The sequence below is a fragment of the Bos grunniens genome, chromosome 8 (assembly GCF_055505025.1).
Source record: "Bos grunniens cultivar Pamir isolate PY7600 chromosome 8, Bosgru_T2T1.0, whole genome shotgun sequence".
In the NCBI taxonomy this organism is placed as follows: domain Eukaryota; kingdom Metazoa; phylum Chordata; class Mammalia; order Artiodactyla; family Bovidae; genus Bos; species Bos grunniens.
In genome coordinates this window covers 76,639,235-76,660,681 of record NC_141172.1, presented here as the reverse complement: position 1 = coordinate 76,660,681, position 21,447 = coordinate 76,639,235, and the positions used below count along the sequence as shown (strand labels likewise).

The window sequence follows — 21,447 nt, the reverse complement described above, 5'->3', positions numbered from 1 at the left end:
CTTCATTCTTTCTGGAGTTATTTCTCCACTGATCTCCTGTAGCATATTGGGCACCTGCTAACCTGGGAATTCCTCTTTCAGTATCTTGTCATTTTGCCTTTTCATACTGTTCATGGGGTTCTCAAGGCAAGAACACTGAAGTGGTTTGCCATTCCCTTCTTCAGTGGACCACATTCTGTTAGACCTCTCCACCATGACCTGTCTGCCAGAGCCAGCCGGCAAAGTCGATCAGGTCCCGAGAACGTGCACGGCGGGGCTAAGAAAGAAACTAAAGCAAGAGACTACAAAGATGGGGTCGAGAGGTTCAGACACGTCACCACGAAGGGACGCAGTCTGACACCAACTTTATTCAACATCTCATATTTATACAGAAAAGCGTGAGAAAGACAAGACAGTTGACATTTTTTCTTGGTTGGCCTATACATCTTACAAACAGTCACAAGAAATCTTGAGAGCATGGGAATGGCTCCCTGTTATTACTTCTTACACCAGATAACATTTCTCTGTGCGTGAGAAGTTTGCACAGAACTCCAGGTGCCTGCAGTAAATAAGCGCCTAATCTCTGGGGTGGCGGGACAGAGAGCTATGTTTGCAAGCAAACCCTCAAGGACTGAGGCAGCTCCCAGAGCTGTGTCCTTCGGACAAAGGACCCCGTTCTCACGGGCAGCTCCCCGCACCTGTCCATCTTGGGTGGCCCCACAGGGCATGGCTTAGTTTTACTGAGTTAGACCAGGCATGGTCCATGTGATTAGATTGACTAGTTTTCTGTGATTATGGTTTCAGTGTGTCTGCCTTGCATCAGATGTCCTCTTGCATTCAGGTATGACCTAAATCAAATCCCTTATGATTATACAGTGGAAGTGAGAAATAGATTTAAGGGACTAGATCTGATAGATAGAGTGCCTGATAAACTATGGACCGAGGCTTGTGACATTGTACAGGAGACAGGGATCAAGACCATCCCCATGGAAAAGAAATGCAAAAAAGCAAAATGGCTGTCTGGGGAGAAAGAGAAGCAAAAAGCAAAGGAAAAAAGGAAAGATATAAGCATCTGAATGCAGAGTTCCAAAGAATAACAAGAAAAGAAAGCCTTCCTCAGCGATCAGTGCAAAGAAATAGAGGAAAACAACAGAATGGGAAAGACTAGAGATCTCTTCAAGAAAATTAGAGATACCAAGGGAACATTTCATGCAAAGATGGGCTCAATAAAGGACAGAAATGGTATGGACCTAACAGAAGCAGAAGATATTAAGAAGAGGTAGCAAGAATACACAGAAGAACTGTACAAAAAAGATCTTCACGACCCAGATAATCACGATGGTGTGATCACTGACCTAGAGCCAGACATCCTGGAATGTGAAGTCAAGTGGGCCTTAGAAAACATCACTACGAACAAAGCTAGTGGAGGTGACGGAATTCCAGTTGAGCTATTTCCAATCCTAAAAGATGATGCTGTGAAAGTGCTGCACTCAATATGCCAGCAAATTTGGAAAACTCAGCAGAGGCCACAGGACTGGAAAAGGTCAGTTTTCATTCCAATCCCAAAGAAAGGCAATGCCAAAGAATGCTCAAACTACTGCACAATTGCACTCATCTCACACACTAGCAAAGTAATGCTCAAAATTCTCCAAGCCAGGCTTTAGCAGTATGTGAACTGTGAACTTCCAGATGTTCAAGCTGGTTTTAGAAAAGGCAGAGGAACCAGAGATCAAATTGGCAACATCTGCTGGATCATTGAAAAAGCAAGAGAGTTCCAGAAAAACATGTATTTCTGCTTTATTGACTATGCCAAAGCCTTTGATTGTGTGGATCACAATAAACTTTGGAAAATTCTGAAAGAGATGGGAATACCAGACCACCTGACCTGCCTCTTGAGAAATCTGTATGCAGGTCAGGAAGCAACAGTTAGAACTGGACATGGAACAACAGACTGATTCTAAATAACAAAAGGAGTACGTCAAGGCACCATACTCTGCTTATTTAACTTAGATGCAGAGTACATATGAGAAACACTGGGCTGGATGAAGCACAAGCTGGAATCAAGATTGCTGGGAGAAATATCAATAACCTCAGATATGCAGATGATACCACCCTTATGGCAGAAAGTGAAGAACTAAAAAGCCTCTTGATGAAAGTGAAAGAGGAGAATGAAAGAGTTGGCTTAAAGCTCAACATTCAGAAAACGAAGATCATGGCATCCGGTCCCATCGCTTCATGTCAAAACAGATAGGGAAACAGCGGCTGACTTTATTTTGGGGGGGCTCCAAAATCACTGCAGATGGTGATTGCAACCATGAAATTAAAAGACACTTACTTCTTGGAAGGAAAATTATGACCAACCTAGTCAGCATATTGAAAAGCAGAGACATTACTTTGTCAACGAAGGTCTATCTAGTCAAGGCTATGGTTTTTCCAGTGGTCATGTATGGATGTGAGAGTTGGCCTATAAAGAAAGCTGAGCGCCGAAGAATTGATGCTTCTGAACTGTGGTGTTGGAGAAGACTCTTGAGAGTCCCTTGGACTGCAAGGAGATCCATCCAGTCCATCCTAAAGGAGATCAGTCCATCCTAAAGGAGATCAGTCCTGGATGTTCATTGGAAGGACTGATGTTGAAGCTGAAACTCCCATACTTTGGCCACCTGATGTGAAGAGCTGACTCGTTTAAGAAGACCCTGATGCTGGGAAAGATTGAGGGCAAAAGGAGAAGGGGACAACAAAGAAGAAGGTGGTTGGATGGCATCACCGACTCAATGGACATGGGTTTGGGTGAACTCTGGGAGTTGGTGATGGACAGGGAGGCCTAGCGTGCTGTGGTTCATGGGATCTCTAAGAGTCAGACACGACTGAGTGACTGGACTAAACTGGTGGCTCAGTGGTAAAGAATCCACCTGCAATGCAGAAAACATGGGTTTGATCCCTGAGTCAGGAAGATTCCTTGAAGAGGAAAGTGACAATGCACACCAGTATTCTTACCTGGGAAATCCCATGGACAGAGGTGCCTGGTGTGTACAGTTCATGGGTACACAGAAGAGTAGGACACTACTTCACAACTAAATAACAAAACATAATTTTTGGTGATTTCCACCCTTATTGTTGGGCATTTAAATTTATTTCCATTTTTTTGTTGTAATCTTCCGTGAACACTTTCATAGATACTCCCCCCTCATTTACCTATTTAGATGAATTCCTAGAAGTAAGATTCCTGGGCCTCGCTTATCTATTTAGATAAATTCCTAGAAATGAGTTTCCTGGGCCATTATAATAGTATGTATATTGCTAATTTTGATCCAAATTTTTTTTCTAAAATCATATACTGTCATCTTTTTCTCTAGGCTTCAGCTATGCTTGCCTCTTTACTAGCCTTCAAACACTCTAGCTCTTTTCTGCCTCAGGGCCTTTGTATTAATACATGCTCTTCTTTCTACCCGGAAGGCTCTCACCTCCCTCCACTTTTTACTTAGGCAGTTCCAACCCAGTCACTCTAGGTTCATCTTACAAGTGTCAGGACCTCAGAGAAAGCTTCTCTGATCCACTACGGAATAACCCACATTATTTCCTACTGTTTCTTTTCTTCATTGCTTAAACCCCATTTCTAATTGCAGCGTTTCAAAATGTAATATCTGCCTTCTCCACCAGACAAATCCCATGAGGGCAAGAATCTTTTCAGTTCTGTTCACTGTTGTATACCCAGCACCTAGCAGCTAGGTGCTCAATGAGCATTTTGTTTTAATTTATTTATTTTTTACAGAATCAGTGAGTATTTTTGGAATAAAATTATGTTGCCATGTTACTCATTAGATAAAGAGAACCAATATATATTCTTATGAAGTATGACTTTTGGGTTTTTTTTTTTTTTTGCATTTAAATTAAGATGGCAGGGATTTAATTTGATTTTTCCCAGTTAGCCATTTGTCCCATATCCTACCATTATTCTGTAATTCAGTCTTTTCTCACTTTAAAATATAGTTAGTTATAATAAATTCTTAAACCTCTTTCTGGACTTGCTTTTCGGGTACATTGCTTTGTCAACCTAGGTACCATGACATGCTATTTTAATCATTTTTGCTATATAATATATAATTACTTGATAGGCAGATTCTACTGCATTAACTTTTGTTTCTATCCTGTGTTCTCTCAGATAAAATTTTGACTATCTTGCTAAGTTCCAAAGAAGAAAACTCTATTGAAATTGTGTTGAATGTACAAACTAATATTTAGTATTGCCATCTACAAACATGCTTTGTTCTATCCTTTTCAATATTTTATCATTCATTGATCCTGAAAATTACTAAATTTTATTCTTTGGGATTTTCTTTTATTGCTGTCAGGATAAAATGTTTTTTTCTTATATGTGTTAATTGATGATATAGTAAAAAAACTAATTTGGGGTTTTGTATTGTTATTTGTTTTTTAGTTTTCTCATAAGTTTTCAGTTCTTTTAGGTTTTTAAGATAAACTAATAACAACTTGTCACAAACCACTTTTAGTATGTTTATTCCAGGATGGAAATATCTCAAAGCTCTCATATTGTTCTAGGTTACATTTGTAGTTTGAGATTAGGCATAAATATCTTATTTGCTTGTACTGTCCACAGTTACAGTTGTAAAATTGAGTACGAGTTGAAATGTAGTTAACAGTTTAGGTTGCTTTAGAAAATGAATTAAAATTGGGATTTTTTCCTCTTAAACCTTTAGTAAAGGATATTGTAAATCAGACATGACAAAACTGTCTTATTTCTAAAATGGTGTTTTCCCTATTTAGGAAGTAGTTCTAAAAGATGGAAGAATTGAAAGATTAAAGTTGGAACTTGAAAGAAAAGATGCTGAAATCCAGAAGCTGAAAAATGTGATTGCTCAGTGGGAGGTTTGTATATATTTAGCGTTGTAAACTAAAAAATTCTATAAATTTGTACATTTTCTGTTTTTATTATATGCAAATATATTTAATGTTTGATAGAAACAATATCTGCTATTTAGGTTTCTAGCTCATTGATTATATATAATCTGAATGATAATGTATTTTTATCATAGTAAAATAGGTATAACATTAAATTTGCCATTTTGACCATTTTTAAGCGTATAATTCAGTGGCATTAAGTGTTGTATAACCATCACCACTATCTGTTTCCAGAACGTTTTCATCATCCCAAACAGAAACTCTGTACCCATTGAACTCCCTATTTTTCCTTGTACTGCAGTCCTTGACCTCTAATCTCTGTGACTTTGCCTGTTCTAGGTACTTCATATAAGTGGAATCATATGATATTTGTCCTTTTGTGGTCTGACTTACTTCACTTGCCATGTTTTCAACATGTATATCCATGTTATAGCATATATCAGAACTTCATTCCTTTTTATTGGTGAATAATACTTCACTGTGTGTTTATACCACTCTTTTTCATTCATCTGTTGATGGACACTCATATTGTTTCTACCTTTTGGCTGTTGTGAATAATGTAGCCATGAACATTGATGTCAAGTATCTGAGTCCTTGCTTTCCTTTCTTTTGGTATATACATAAGAGTGGAATTGTTGGATCATATGGTAATTCTGTGTTTAACTTTTTTAAAAAATTTTTAATGTTTTTAATTGGATTATAATTGCTTTACAATGTTGCGTTAGTTTCTACTGTACAACAACGTGAATCAGCTATATGTGTACATACATACCCTCCCTCTTGAGCATGCCCCCATTCCACCCTTCTTGGTCATCACAGAGCACCAAGCTGTGCTCCCTATGCTAAGTAACAGCTTCCCACTAGATATCTGTTTTACACAAGATAGTGTATATAATGTCAGTGCTACTGTCTCAACTCGTGGTAATTCTGTTTAACTTTTTAAGGAACCATCAGACTTTCCATAGCAGTTGCACCATGTTGCTTTTCCCCCAGCAATGCATAAGGTTACCAGTTTCTTCATATCCTCACCAACACATGTTATTTATACAGTTTATTTTAACCACAGAACTATTACTCTTCTCCTTTCTCAGGCTTTAAAAAAAATTTATTCATCTCAAGTAGCATTCTTTTTTTGAACTAATATTGATTCACTCAACGATTATTTGTTGAATGCCTGTAATATGCCAAGTGCTTTTCTGGGTCCTGTATGAAGAAAAATATGTCAGGTTCCAGCTCTGAAGGTTCTTACATTTCCCTTCCTCTTGTACTTGTGCCTTTAAGAATCATCCCTGTTAAAAACCCTCCTGAACTTCAACCACTTCTCCCTTTTCGTACACAGTGAATGCAAAGGTGAATTAGTAAGAAGGTCATACTCTAATGGAGAAGATAAATCATGTAAATAATTGCGGTACAATGTAGAATTTGTGACAGATTTGACAGAGGGTTCTAGAAAGAGGAATAAATCTGTTGCTATTGAAAATTGCTAAGGATTTCATCCCCCAAAAAAAAGATAGTTTTCCCACATTGAACAGTGCATACAAAGGGAAGAGAATGGGAGGAAATGCATTGTTGCTGACATTTAGAGAAATGGGAAGCTGTAGGAGAGATTAGAGATGTTAGTTGAGGTGAGAATATGAAGGTATTTGCATTTTAGACAAGGAGAGGGCAGTAAAGGTTTTAGAAAGAAAGTGACCTGAGAGTTGTTTAGTGGAAGGTAATGCACATAGCTGAGGCCTGGAATGAAGACAAATCTGGTAACATAATTAACAGGTATTGAATGTTAAGAGGAAGAACACGTTTTTAACTGGTTTGGGAAATGGGAACTAACAGATGGTATTTAGACATGTTGAGTTTGAAATGGCTGTGGATGTGGGCGTAGATGTTCAGGATGTTGATCATCTGTGTTGGACACTGTGGAGTCACAACATATATGTATTTGTGTTCTTTTTCATGAAGTTAAAAGTACTAATGAGGACACTATATTCCATGTGTTCTTTGTTATAAATTGCATAGTACCAGGATTTTATACTTTAAGGTTTTCATGGACATTAATACATTTCCTGTTCAGGATTATATATGCAAAACTATGTTATTTTTATGAGCAGTATAAAGAATTTTCACAGGTAATTTTGATCATTTACAATCTTTCCTTTATGAACTGGCTTTAGACCTTGACAAGTAACTAAAGATATGCCTCCCTGTATACACTGATCTGAACCTTGGACAAAGGCTTGAGCTCAAGAAACAGTTTGATGAGATATTAATGTTGATTGAAGCCCTGAGAGTGAGAATTTCATAATGGATACAGTTCTATATTCCCAGTAGATATATTTCTATATTCATAATGAGTATAGTTGTAATTGATTGTATATGTTTTCCCCTTCATATTTTGGTGTTTCCAGTGGACTTATCTCCCTCCTTCATTTCCTAGCTTCTCAAAAGTCCAAAAGTCCTACTACCTTTTATGTTCACTATGCTTGCTTCTTCCATTCAGTGTATTGTCTGCAGTATCACTGAATAACATTATTGCTTTATCCTCACCAATTTACTGGACATAGTATTTAGTAAAAGTCATCTGCTGGACTTAATTTAAAATCAAATTTGTTTTATAAGGAAGATTTTTGAATCTGGTAACTTCTGTATATATCTGTGTACCTGTTGAGAGAAGAAATGACAAGTTTCTTATATTAATCTATTTTCTTTTACCTCCTCTATTTCTATAATTATTAAATATATTATTTTCTCTAATGTATTAATTTATTAAATATAAATAGTTCAGTGTGTGCTTTATGTTGAATAAAGGTACTATAGGGGGAAAATTCTCTGGAATCTGATGTTAATGTGGGAATACAATTCCTAAATTGTTTATAATGTATAATTGTGTCATTTGTGTAGTTTGAAAAGAAATTAAGCCATTTTTTAAAAGTTGAAAATAACTGAAAAATATTTCAGTAGATTACTCATTTCAGCCAAAAATTATTTTAACAGTATTTAATGAAATAACAAAAGATTAGTAAAGCCTTAACTGATCAAATATAGAACTGTACTGTACAGTAACCACTACACATGGTATAAAATTAATATGCTACATGAATTTTAAACAAAATAAAAATTTTAACTTGTATAAGTAAAGGTTGAATAAATTAAAATTTTAATTTAATAAAACTAAAAACAAGTAAAAGTCATTTTCTCAGTAACACTGGCTACGTTTCTAGTAGTTAGTAGTCACATATTGAACAGTAGCAGTTATAGAAAAGATAGAGTTCTAGTATAGTACTGTATAGAACTGTGCATCGTTTTTATTTTTGTTTTCATGTAATTATTTGAATTGTATAAGGATTTTATTCAAGGAGGAAAAGTGACTCTTCAGAAAAATTTAGTTTTATTCTCTTTTCTCCACTTTTATCCTACTCTATTTATTCAGTCACCTATAATGTTGATATATATATTATTATACCAGGGATTTAAATAATATTTCTGAATACGTTTTCCTTCATCTTGTTTCTTTCAGAAGTAATTTATGTCTTTGAGCAAGTCTAGGATTCATAGCTCCATGAATTGGTAGTAAGGCATTTATCACATCATATACTTTTTAAAAAATTAAATCTTTTTATTTGATTATTAGGCAAAGTATAAAGAAGTAAAGGCAAGAAATGCACAGTTATTGAAAATGCTTCAGGAAGGTGAAAGTAAGTGATTTCTGTTTTTAGAATTAATCTTAAAAATATTTGAAGATAACTTTCCAAGATGTATGATTTATTAACTCAACAAAATAAAAAGGTTTCCCAAAATGGTATAAACTGGATTGTTTTTGATAATTTTATGATTACAAGTCTCTCTTACAGCACCTTAGTATTACACAAGTTTACAACTATTGAGGTAAGAAACTCTTGAAATTTCAATTCTTATAAATTATTGGACTACATTTAGAGGGAAAACAGGAATAACATTTTCTTAAGATTCTATTTATTAATAGAGAAGGCCTATCATCATTTCAGCTTTTCCTTCTCCCCTGTCTCTCTGCCCCCACTCTTCATCCTTTTGTGGACACTCTAAACTTTTGGCTATAGATCACCAGTAGGAAGCCAAGGAACTCAATCAAAAATGACTAGAGATAATAACATTAGTAAAGTTGATGTTATATGAAACTCCCCACATCAGCTGCATTTCTGAATATGTATACCAAATGGCATTGATCTTGAAAGCTCTGTGAAAAATTTACATTAAGAACAAGTGTGTATTAAATTTGTAAAAGAAAATGATGAACCATATAAGACATAAAGACATGAATAGATGAGAAAATCTTTTATATAGATGAAATTAAGTATAACAATTTCCCTTGTTTACAAATGTTAATGAAATCCCAAATATAGCTCCTGTGAGTACTGTATAGCACTTAAGAAATTAAGAATTTATGAAGCACACCTTAAAAGATAGGTAAACAAGGTACCTAAAATTGTTTCAGATAATGAAGATACTGGGAGTGGAATTGTCCAACCAAAATTTAAACTATATTAAATAGCAGTTATTAAAACAATATGAGTAAAAACCAGAAATCTGTCCAATTGAATAGAATCAGTTCAGTTCAGTTCAGTCGCTCAGTCGTGTCCAACTCTTTGCGACCCCATGAATCGCAGCACACCAGGCCTCCCTGTCCATCACCAACTCCTGGAGTTCACTCAAACTCACGTCCATCGCGTCGGTGATGCCATCCAGCCATCTCATCCTCTGTCGTCCCCTTCTCCTTCTGCCCCCAATCCCTCCCAGTATCAGAGTCTTTTCCATTGAGTCAGCCCTTCACATGAGGTGGCTAAAGTATTGGAGTTTCAGCTTTAGCATCATTCCTTCCAAAGAACACCCAGGACTGATCTCCTTTAGGATGGACTGGTTGGATCTCCTTGCAGTCCAAGGGACTCTCAAGAGTCTTCTCCAACACCACAGTTCAAAAGCATCAATTCTTCGGCGCTCAGCCTTCTTCACAGTCCAACTCTCACATCCATACATGACCATTGGAAAAACCATAGCCTTTACTAGACAGACCTTTGTTGGCAAAGTAGTATCTCTGCTTTTCAATATGCTATCTAGGTTGGTCATAACTTTTCTTCCAAGGAGTAAGCGTCTTTTAATTTCATTGCTGCAGTCACCATCTGCAGTGATTTTGGAGCCCCCAAAAATAAAGTCTGACACTGTTTCCCCATCTATTTCCCATGAATTGAATAGAATAGTCTTAAAGTAGAGTCAAACATTTTTTATAATTTTACTATTTTTATAATGTAACTTAACTGTTACACAGCTTAACTGTGATAAAATAGAAGTTAAATAATAATGGGAAATGACATTATTTGAACAGTTATCAACATCCTGAGATGAATTTAAATTTATGCATGTCACTGAGCTCCATGTGGATCATTTAATGAATAACGTTATGAATATAAAATAATGTTTACAAGATACATTTCTAATTGAAGAAATTAAGGATATCATTGAATACTGGATGTATGATTTTTAAATATGTAAAAATAAAGTAATATTCCTTAGGGAAAAAGTTGTGAAAAATGAGAAGGTTAACTGATAAAAACTTATTCTCAAAAATAGACTAAAATGGCTACCATAGTAATACTGGTGTCCATACTCCATACTGTAAGTCATCCAAGTAGAATAATTTTATATAGAACTACTACACGAAAAATACAGTATATTAGAGTATACAGACATTAGCATTTATAATATAAATATAAATGTAAATATAGTCAGTTCTATTAAAATACAATATGTGTTCCTAAAAATCACGAAATCATACAGTTAAAGACCACAAAATTTATAGAGAAAATGGAATTAGCATACAACATTTAAAGGTTTTGTTGGTGACACATGAAAAAAATTGGGAACTTAATTAAAAAGGTAACAGTTTTATTCATGTTAAAATGGTTAAACACATAAATACTATAATAAATATGGCACTTTACTTTGAAGACACCCTAAAGTTTGCTGTAGAAGTTGGTTTCAGAAGGGTTGCAGCTTGTGTTTGTTACTATTAAGTGATGGAATGATGGAAAGTAGGTGTGGTTCTTGACATAGTGAACTGAAATAGCTGGTAGTTAATTTCAGGTGTGTGCATGGCTGCAGTTTTCTGTGTTCATGGAATTGTGCTTAAAACAAGTATACAGTTCATGTTATGTTCAAGTTGTTCTCTGATGTATCAGTCTCTTTGAAACACAAAACAGCATTACAGAAAAACTGTAGTTAATATATGACATGATTGTTAAAAATCACTTATTTCTCAATGAGTATGCTTAATTCTGAGGATGAAGGAGTAGAAAGTGTAATTTGTAAATGTTCCCAGTTTGAGTTTTGAGAGACTGTGATTTGTTTCTTAACACAGCATCTCACCTTAGTGCATATCAAACTGGGAAAAATTTGAATGACAGTGTTACATTGGAAGAGCTGTGGTGATAGAGATTTCTTGCTTTCCTAAAGAGGGAAAAACCTTTAGACAAGTGAATAGTTCTGAAACTATAGATATTACATGATTGACTGTGCTCATATGAGCTACATTTATTTGATAGTGCTTTAATGGTATGAATTGGGTGGTGGCTCAGAGGTTAAAGTGCCTGCAATGCGGGAGACCCGGGTTCAATCTTTGGGTTAGGAAGATCCCCCTGGAGAAGGAAATGGCAATCCACTCCAGTATTCTTGCCTGGGAAATCCCATGGACAGAGGAGGCTGGTAGCCTACAGTCCACGGGGTCACAAAGAGTTGGACACGACTGAGCAACTTTACTCACTTCACTTTAATGGTATGAAAAGTCAGATGGAAATAATTTTTGTGGGCCTTAGAGTATGCACAATTGACAATTTTAACAACAACAACAAAAAACACAGTATGTTGTTTTTAAGTTTGACTAGTCTAGGTATTTAAAAGTTTTTTTCTCTACGTGAAATGTTTTATTTACTCCGTCCTTATTCTTTTAGTATAGATGGAAAAAATTAATCTTTTATCATATCTGCACAATTAATATTTTACCACCACAGAAAATGTAAATTTTCCAATGAAAACTGCTGTGGTGATAATAATGATCAGAATTTACCAGTGGAAATAAAGAGGTATATATAGGTTCAGGAATACAGTCATTAAGTATGAGGACAATTTAATCTTTGCCTGACTGCGCTGCTATCTTGGTTCACCGAAAGTATTATTAAAGTATCTGAGTGATTGGAAAGATTATACTGCTGTTTTTCCTTTTTTGTCAGTGAAAGATAAAGCAGAAATACTTCTGCAAGTTGATGAATCACAAAGTATCAAGAATGAGCTAACAATACAGGTAAGGAAAACTATTTATTCTTTTGTCCTGAATTAGGAAACTTGACTAAACAAAAAGACAGCCCTTCAGCACTGCAGAAAAATGTTTTAAACCATACTTCATTATCACTGTGCCATGCTGTAACAAATGAATGAAGACTCTGTTTACTGTGCTAAGAGAGGTGTATGTGTCCTAAAGAATAGGGGAAGATAAGGTTGTATTTTAGTTGATGTGGACTATGAATATAGACATAGAAAGGGCAGATAGAATTTACCATGTTCATATACTTGATTTTCTCCCCTTCCCATCCTTATCCTGTGGTCTTGTCTTAGAACAGTGAACTGGTCCTGCCTATCTTTACAATATACAGCTGAGCAAAATGCCTAATTGAAGTTGTATGTGGGGAGAGAGGTTCTCTTCTGATGCTCATTAATCTAGTAATCAAAAATCATCATTGCGAGTAAGTGTTAAGAAATAAAGAGTATTGATCAAAAAAGTCTCTTTTAATTGAATATTTGGTTATAGGTAACTTCACTTCATGCTGCATTAGAACAAGAAAGATCTAAAGTGAAAGTGTTACAAGCAGAATTAGCCAAATATCAGGTATGCTTTTATAAGTGTTTTCATCACAAATAATACATTTAGAATAGGTATATACATATGAGGATAAATGTACTATTTTATTCTTAGGCCATAATTTATTCACCAAATTTGTTATTACTGGTTATCTAGTTTACATATTAGAAAATGTTAATTCTAGATATTGGTATATACAGTAATATCTAAAGTAGTTCAACATGGTCTTTGGTGCTACATAGATGATGTGGTGTATGTGCCAGTGCATCCTATTGAGGGAAGGTACATAATGATGTTTATCCCGTTACATTGTAAGTTTGACCACTTGGGTACAGCAATATCTTTTAGATATCTTATGATAAAGATATCTTCCCCCTTTGTAATCGATAAATAATATGTGATATTATAGTTTGAGATCGTGTGAATATTCTTTTCTTTTTACTCAATGGTTTTAGCATCCATTGATGATATTTATAACAGTTATTATTTTGGTAGTTGCAAAAGAGTGATTTTTCTAATTCTATCGTTTCTTCTGCATTTACAAGCTGGCATTGAGTTTTTTTTCCTGGATGAAGCCATAAATAATGTCATGGCTTTCTTTCAGTATATGTGTACATGTGTGAATATATACAAACACATATATATTTGTGTATACATATGTATGTGTGTCTATGTCATGATATAAAATGAGTTAATTAGTGTGGAGTCATGGTCAAAAAAGTTTGAAAGCCACTACTGGTGGACTAGAGAACATAAAAGTTGTTTAGCTCCAGCTTTTGACATCTCATCAGTCCAGGAAGGAAGATTCCCTTTGTCTGGGAAGCTCTGAAAGGGATTGTTGAATTATTATTATTTTTAAAAAACTCTTGTTTAGAAGTGAAGTTAGAGTTTTAAGTTGTATAACATTGGTAAATATATATAGTGAATATCTACCTTGTAGAAAGTTTTTTAGTAACTTTATTTTTTATTTCCCTGCTGTCAGGAAATAAATCTTGTTCTTAATACCTGTCATTATACATCTCAAGTTTTACATAATCTCTTCAGATTTTTTCCTGTGGATAAATCTTTTCAAAACTTTTATTTGTTTAGGAGTGAATAATAGAATTGTTTATTTGATTTTTTTTTAAAAGAAGGTTGGTATAGATATGTTTTTGAACTCTGGGAGGGAAGTTATAGGCAGAAAAAGGATGGAACAAGAGAAGCTGCCAACATTATTAAATGGGTCTGGGTTCCTTGTGCCCCTCATATAACCACCACTCTGAGAAATGTACTTTCACAGGCAAATCATTCCCAAATTTGGCTGATCATCAGAATCTCTTGGGAACTTTTTGAATTACAGATTGTTCAGCCCACTCCTAATTATCATAAATAAATAGGTTGGGACAAAGTCTGGGCATCAGAATTTTTAAAATATTACTACTTAGGTGATTCTAGTGATTAAGTTTAGGTATCTTTGCCATAGTTTATAAAAATGAAAAATTATTAAATTATTATAAATACCTTTACTATTAATGTTAGTCACTCAGTCATGTCTGATTCTTTGTGAGCCCATGGACTGTAGCCTGCCAGGCTCCTCTGTCCATGGAATTCTCCAGGCAAGAATACTAGAGTGGGTAGCCATTCCCTTCTCCAGGGGTTCTTCCCAACACAGGGATCAAACCCAGATCTCCCACTTCAGGCAGATTCTTTACCAACTGAGCCACCAGGGAAGCCCCCATCAAAGCATTATTTATGGTTAAAATGGAGGGTAGAATAGTTATGGATGATTAAATTCTCTTTTTTGTACCTTTGTGCTTTTCATATTTTTAAAATAAATATTTGCTTTTTGAATCAGAGTAAGGCAGAAAATGTTACATTAAAAGTAATTAATGAAAAATTACTTTCTGTCTTTTAAGCTACCTTTCTTTCTTTGGCTCAAGTTAAGTACCATTGATAGAGTTTCATTTGGGGCAAATTAAATAGATTTTTATATGTCACTGAACAATATGAAAAGTGTAATATCTTTTCAAGCCATTGATGAACAAAATCAGATTTCTAATGCTGTCTTACATGAACAGAACTATACAACACTTGAATTGGAAATTGAATTACCAGAAGCAATTCCCCAAATTTGCTGACCATGTGGAGCAAGTTGTTTATTTTAGCATTGATCAAAATTTTTATTTTTTAAAAAGATCTTGGACAGTGCAGATGAACTCTAAAAGATAAGATACTGGTAATCATAGTAAATCCAGACTAATTCAAATGGATAGCTGTCTTCTACCACCTACTTTAACCATTGATATCTGATAATTCAAATTTGCAACAAACTCAAAAAGAAGTTCCTTTCTTTTCATAGTCAAAAATGCCTTTGATCTCATTTATTCTTAAAAGGAAAATTCCCTCCAAAATGTTACTTTCTAAATAATTTACCCTATTTCTCTTTGCAGGGTGGCAGAAAAGGGAAAAGAAACTCTGAATCCGACCAGTGTAGGTGATTCCATTAGCCTTTGAGGTCAACACAAAAGGAAAACTTTCAGGGTTTTGCAAAAATGTATATATTTAATGCTGTGCAACTGCTGAACTATGCAGTTTTTGTTGAAATTTAAAATGATTAGCTCACTAACAGTCTATAATTTTATGTCCTTTTGGCTTAAAGTGAAAATAATAAAAATAGAATTCCAGCAAAACTCACTGATTATTGTATACTATTCATACTTCTTATCACTTTAGTTTTTCATCAGTCAATAAAATTTACTCTTCCATTAATATGTTTGGTTTTTTAAATTTCAGAAACAATGTGAAAGTGTGGTTTTTGTTCATAGCACAATCAGTTACTTGGATTTCACTGAATATTTGCTTGGCACTTTGTCCATCCTGAACCTTATAAGCTAAGCTAAGCTAAGTCACTTCAGTCGTGTCCGACTCTGTGCGACCCCATAGACAGCAGCCCACCAGGCTCTCCCGTCCCTGGGATTCTCCAGGCAAGAACACTGGAGTGGGTTGCCATTTCCTTCTCCAATGCATGAAAGTGAAAAGTGAAAGTGAAGTCGCTCAGTTGTGTCCAACTCGTAGCGACCCCATGGACTGCAGCCTACCAGGCTCCTCTGTCCATGGGATTTTCCAGGCAAGAGTACTGGAGTGGGGTGCCATTGCCTTCTCCAATAGGACATACAATATATTGCCAAATGGCCTATGTTCAGGCAAAACAGAAGATGGGGGTAGGAATGATTACCAAAAATAATTACCATACATATTAGAGTGTGATTTCACATTGTTTGGAAATTGAGAAAACTTGCATGAGATGGTTTTTGGAGGGTGGATACCTTTTCTATAAATTTTTTGAGAAGCATCCCAGGCAGAAGAAGCAAAATCTGGGCAGAAATATTTATGTAAAGAATAGTCTGACTTGAGGACCAAAATGTGACACACTGAGAATAGGAAGGGTGTTGATTGGGGGGGAGTGAAGATAGACTTTTCATTGGTATAATCAATTAGTAGTTTATGGGATTGAATTTTTTTTTAGTGTAGTCAGTGAAATACAAATATGATTCATTAAAATATAGAGAGTTTTTTTGTTTTATAACAAAGATAAACATGTAAATACTGGTACTGGCCTCCAAAACCAGCATTATAAGAAAGACTCCACTTCATGACAGTCTTCAGGAAAAATACTTTATGTCATCATTATTTATATGTCTGGCTTCTTCCATCAGGTTACATGAACCTTGCAAAGAACTGTGACTTACTGTTCTCAATGTGACACAGAGTAGATGTTAAATAATTATTTATTTAATAATTAATTGGTAAAGTAGATGTTAAATAATTATTTATTTAATAATTAATTGGTAAAGTAGTAAAGATTTCGAAGATAATTTCCCTCTAATTTACCTTTGATTAAGAATAGGTACCATCACAACCTAATTAATTAATTATATTTGGTAATCCATGATACCATATTTTTCTACCCAGTGATGAATAAAATCAAATTTCTCATGTTGACTTGTATAAACAAGCTATTCAATAGAACTTGAATAGTTTCCATTATAATTGAATTACCAGCGCCCATCATATTCTCATCTGCTTTTGATTATCTACCTGTACACTATCCATTTGGCACATTATCTAACATCTAGCACAGTGCCTGGCACATATTTCAATAAATATGCCGTTTTCTACTAGTGTGAATATCAGACTTCACTGGTGGCTCAACAGTAAAGAATCTGCCTGCAGCACGAGATGTGGGTTCAGTCTCTGGGTTGGGAAGATGCCCTGGAGAAAGAAATGGCAACCCACTCCAGTATTCTTACCTGGATTCCATGGTCAGAGGAGCCTGGCTACCATCCATGGATTTGCAAAGAGTTGGACATGACTTGGCGACTAAAAGACGACAACTAGTGTGTATATAGTTTAAAATCACCTGGGCACGTAGAAAATTTCATTTATTCTCAGGAGAACTGCATTCATGACTTTGTTTTTCCCCCTGAATTTTTTTTCCTTGATTTATGTATCCACTCCTATGGATAATCTATTACTTCCAGGCCAGTGTATCAACAGAAAAAGCTTTATCTAGTAAGAGATAGAAAAGACAGTCAGTGATCGGTTAATGAATTCTTCTGTTTGATTTATCAGGCATTCTGTGTAATTAAATACCATTCCTCAGATTCTTTTCTATTTTCTGAATGTTCAGTGAAATTATTGATAGCTTATTATGTGCTAGGCACTGTGCTAAGTACTAGAGATATAAATATGTCCACAATGAATTGGAAGAAAATAGAAATATGAAGAAATATTCATAAAATATTCCAGTAAATAATGATATATTCAAATTGTTATTGGGGTACAGAAGAAAATACATGTTATTATTTTAAATATTTTAGATACCTTCTATGGGATCTTTTACATTTTCTATAGTGTGTTAGTAATAGCCAACACTCATGAACTACAGCTGTGTTCAAGCCCCTGTATAGCTGTATGGCCTTGGCTCATACTAAATATACATGAAATTGCAGCATGAAATTTGGTATCAAATGAGAACAGCTAGTGAAAGTATTGGGTAAAAACTGTGTAAGATGTCATTTTTACCTTCAAATTATTTTCTGTCTAATATGAATAAAAGCATAGCACATAAATAACTAAAATTCAAGATAGAATACAGTAGATTGCATAACAATTATATGGAAGTAAGAGAGTATCTTTGTTCAGTGTATTTTATATTCTTATTAAAACAATAATGTTTTAACTGGTTAATAGGTAGCTTTCCCAAAGAGTTTTAAAGGGCAGAGGTTGTTTGATGAGAAAGGAAAATTTTAAAAGTGGGGTAAAGGAAAAGCAATGTATGTGTTCAGGGAATAGAAAGATAGCAAGGCGTGTGTTGAGAAAATTGAGTGTCTTCATTTTCCCTGGAGCATAGGAAAGTAATGAGATAGCCAGAAAGGTTGTTTGGGGATAGCTACCCTTCATCTGAAATTTTAGATTAAGAAATCTATGCATAATTTGGTAGGCATGTGGAAACCATTAAAAGTTTATATACAGCAAAGTGATGTAATCAAAGTTGTCCTTTAAGAAGATTGAAAAGGCAATGATGTAATAGGAATTATTGAAGAATAAATTTGGAAATATCAAGGAAGCTTTTATAATAGTAGAAACAGGAGGTAAAGAGGATCTGATCTAGGGAGGTGGCGGTGGGATTCAGAAAATGAGATAAAAAACATTCTCAGGGTGGAATCTAACAAACTGGGGTAGAGGAAAAGAACAAGGGCATCAGAGGTGAAAACAAGACCTCAAGCCTAAATGAGAGTAAGAGTGCGAGTGCCATTAGTAAGGTACACTGATAGCTGGCTTTGCCTACAGAGTATCTGAAAGTAGAGAGTCCAAGAAGTTGGAAATACAGATCTGGTCCTTTGAAGGAAGGCTGGAGTTACAGATTTGGGATCCATCTACAATTAAGTTGTATAAATAGTTGATACGCCCAAAGGAAGAAGGTTTTGAAGAGAAATATTGCTGAGAGCAGACTGGAAGGAAACAGGTGAGAAGGGTGGGACATGTGGTAATGAATGTTGCATAGAGGTCTCAAGTTATGACTGAGGATAACTATTCAATTTAACAACTAAAGAATATGACCTTCAGAATAGCTTTTTCAGTGGCACAGAGCAAGGCATTGGGAAAAAAACTGTAACACTTTTTGGCAGTTACAAGACAGGGGCTCCAAGGTGCTTTGAAGGGACTACAGAATTGAGTGAGGGTTGGTCAGTTTAAATTTAAGACTGAGTAGACTTTTACAACAATATGTTCATGAAACAAAAGGAGCCAGTTAAGAAAAGAATGAGACTAGGGGAATGGTCAGAGAAGGCAATGGCAATCCAGTCCAGTACTCTTGCCTGGAAAATCCCATGGGCGAAGGAGCCTGGTGAGCTGCAGTCCATGGGGTCGCTACAAGTCGGACACGACTGAGCGACTTCACTTTCACTTTTCACTTTCATGCATTGGAGAAGGAAATGGCAACCCACTCCAGTGTTCTTGCCTGGAGAATGCCAGGGACGGAGGAGCCTGGTGGGCTGCCGTCTGTGGGGTCGCACAGAGTCAGACACGACTTAGCAGCAGCAGCAGCAGGGGAATAGTGGGCTTGCTTCAGAGCTCATCAATTAAGTATTTACTTTGTTGTTGTTGTTGTTTAGTCGCTAAGTTGTGTCTGACTCTTTTGCATCCCCATACCCTGTAGCCTGCCAGGCTCCTCCGTCCATGAGCTTTCCCAGGAAAGAATTCTGGAGTGGGTTGCCATCTCCTTCTCCAGGGGATCTTCCCAACCCAAGGATACAACCCACATCTCCTGCATTGCAGGTGGATTCTTTACCACTGAGCCACCAGAGAAGCCCTAAAATCACCTGGGAGATTTATAAAAGAAAAAGTACCAACACCTGTGCCTCATCCAATACTAATTCATCAGAATCGGTGAAAAGTGGGGTCCAGAAATAAATATTTCTTAAACTCCCAAGGTGATGCTAATTGTGTAGCATCCAACTTGGATACCAACTACCACTTGAGCAGAGAAACTCAATACATACGTCAAACAAATGCATTTTAGTTGTTTTGAGTGGGACATTTTATAAAGTACACGGCAATTTGTCTTTAAGACAACATTCTGGCAAAATTTTTGCAGGATTGCTATCAGTTATGGAGTGTTTCCATCATTAAATTTATCACAAGTGATAGTGTATACTTCTGTACTATTTTACAATAAACATTATTTTTGTAACAATAAAATATAAAAACATTCAATAATTACATTTTATAAGATAAATTTGCATTGCAGGCAGATTCTTTACCACTAAGCCACTTGGGAAGCTCTAGGTATTTATTTGCCATTGTGTAATTTGGTTTCCTTATCAACACTGTTTGATTCATAGTTTAATTCTAAATTAAGCTGGTTTCTATTAATGGAGTTATTGCCTTTTCCATATAACAGTTTAAGAATGGTTAAGCAGAACTCAAGGGCTTAAAAAAGAAATATAAAATGATTTTGTGATCAGACATTAGTAAACTTCAATGAAGAAATAATTCCTGAAGCAACAGACAGAAAGTGAACGATCCTCCAAAGTCTGTAAATTACTGAGGGATTGTCCTGGGGTAAATTTTTAATTGAATTTAAAATGTTATTTACTTAAAGTTAACACTTCGAGTATGGTTTTTATGAAGTAGATGCCCATATGTACTACTAGCAACCTTGTACTTAGATTTCTGCCTTTTGGAAAAGCACTATAGTAATATGTTTCAGGAGCCAGAAAAATGTTTATACCCACTGCTTCCCAATATTGGATAAATTATCCTAAGAAAACAGTTTGAGAGAAGAATAAACTTTAGAAGATCTATACAGGTAGAACAGTAAGTATAACAGGGAACCATGGAGTAACCCAGATGCATAGTTTCAGTGCCTAATATAAATTAATGATAACACATCAATGGGATTACTATGTAGCCTTTTAAAAAGGTATAATTTGAATAACTGTAAAAACATTGAATATCTTGAACAAAGTTTAAGTACAAAGACAAAATAAAAATTTGTACATTCATTATAGCTAATGTGAAAAAATATATATGTATATGGATAAATTAGAAAGTAGTAATTCCCAAATAAAACTGCTTGTGTTGGGATGGGGGAATATGGAGAAGTATGGATGGGTTTTCCCCCTAAATTTTATCTAACATACCATTTTTTTATAATTAAAAAAAGGAAAAAATACTACTGCTTGGATTTGTGTTAAATAATTTCCTGTTATGGAAGTAGGTTATAATAACATTTATTTTTTTGACATGTTCAACTGAATTGTGTTAATATACAACATCTCCTGGACATGGAGGTTTTGTTTTTTAATTTAAGACTCTTCACTATAATAGAACTGAACCAGGGAAGGCGGCTTTGTGAATCAAAATGACTGTGAGGCTGCAACAAAACTTGTAAAATTGTAATCAATTTTGATGATTTTTCCTTGCTTGATGATTTCCTTTCCTTTTGATGATTTTCCTAGCTTGATGTTTCCCTTGTTATACTTCTCATTCAAAAAATTTCAGAACTTTAGAAGTTTATTAGTGACATCTATTCAAAAATTAGTTTTTTGATATGCGTATTAAAAACTAAAATGTGAATTATTTTATTGTATAAATTGTGGTATGCTCCCTACTCTGAACTGGTTAAGGAA

The 21,447-nt window shown here is 35.1% G+C and overlaps 1 protein-coding gene across 6 annotated transcripts in view; it reads left to right on the top strand.

Moving 5' to 3' along the window:
- GKAP1 (G kinase anchoring protein 1) overlaps positions 1-15,520 on the top strand; it is a 91,502-nt gene extending 75,982 nt beyond the window's left edge. For 4 of the 6 annotated variants that reach the window (XM_086416815.1, XM_086416817.1, XM_086416812.1 and 1 more), the window contains 5 exons: positions 4,762-4,863; positions 8,522-8,585; positions 12,147-12,217; positions 12,722-12,799; positions 15,202-15,520. In XM_086416815.1, coding sequence (XP_086272941.1) covers positions 4,762-4,863; positions 8,522-8,585; positions 12,147-12,217; positions 12,722-12,799; positions 15,202-15,249 — 363 coding nt within the window. In that variant the 3' untranslated portion in view covers positions 15,250-15,520. The remainder of the gene's footprint in view (positions 1-4,761; positions 4,864-8,521; positions 8,586-12,146; positions 12,218-12,721; positions 12,800-15,201) is intronic. The other 2 variants (XM_086416813.1, XM_086416816.1) reach the window with 2 other exon arrangements.
- The last annotated feature ends 5,927 nt before the right edge of the window (positions 15,521-21,447 follow it).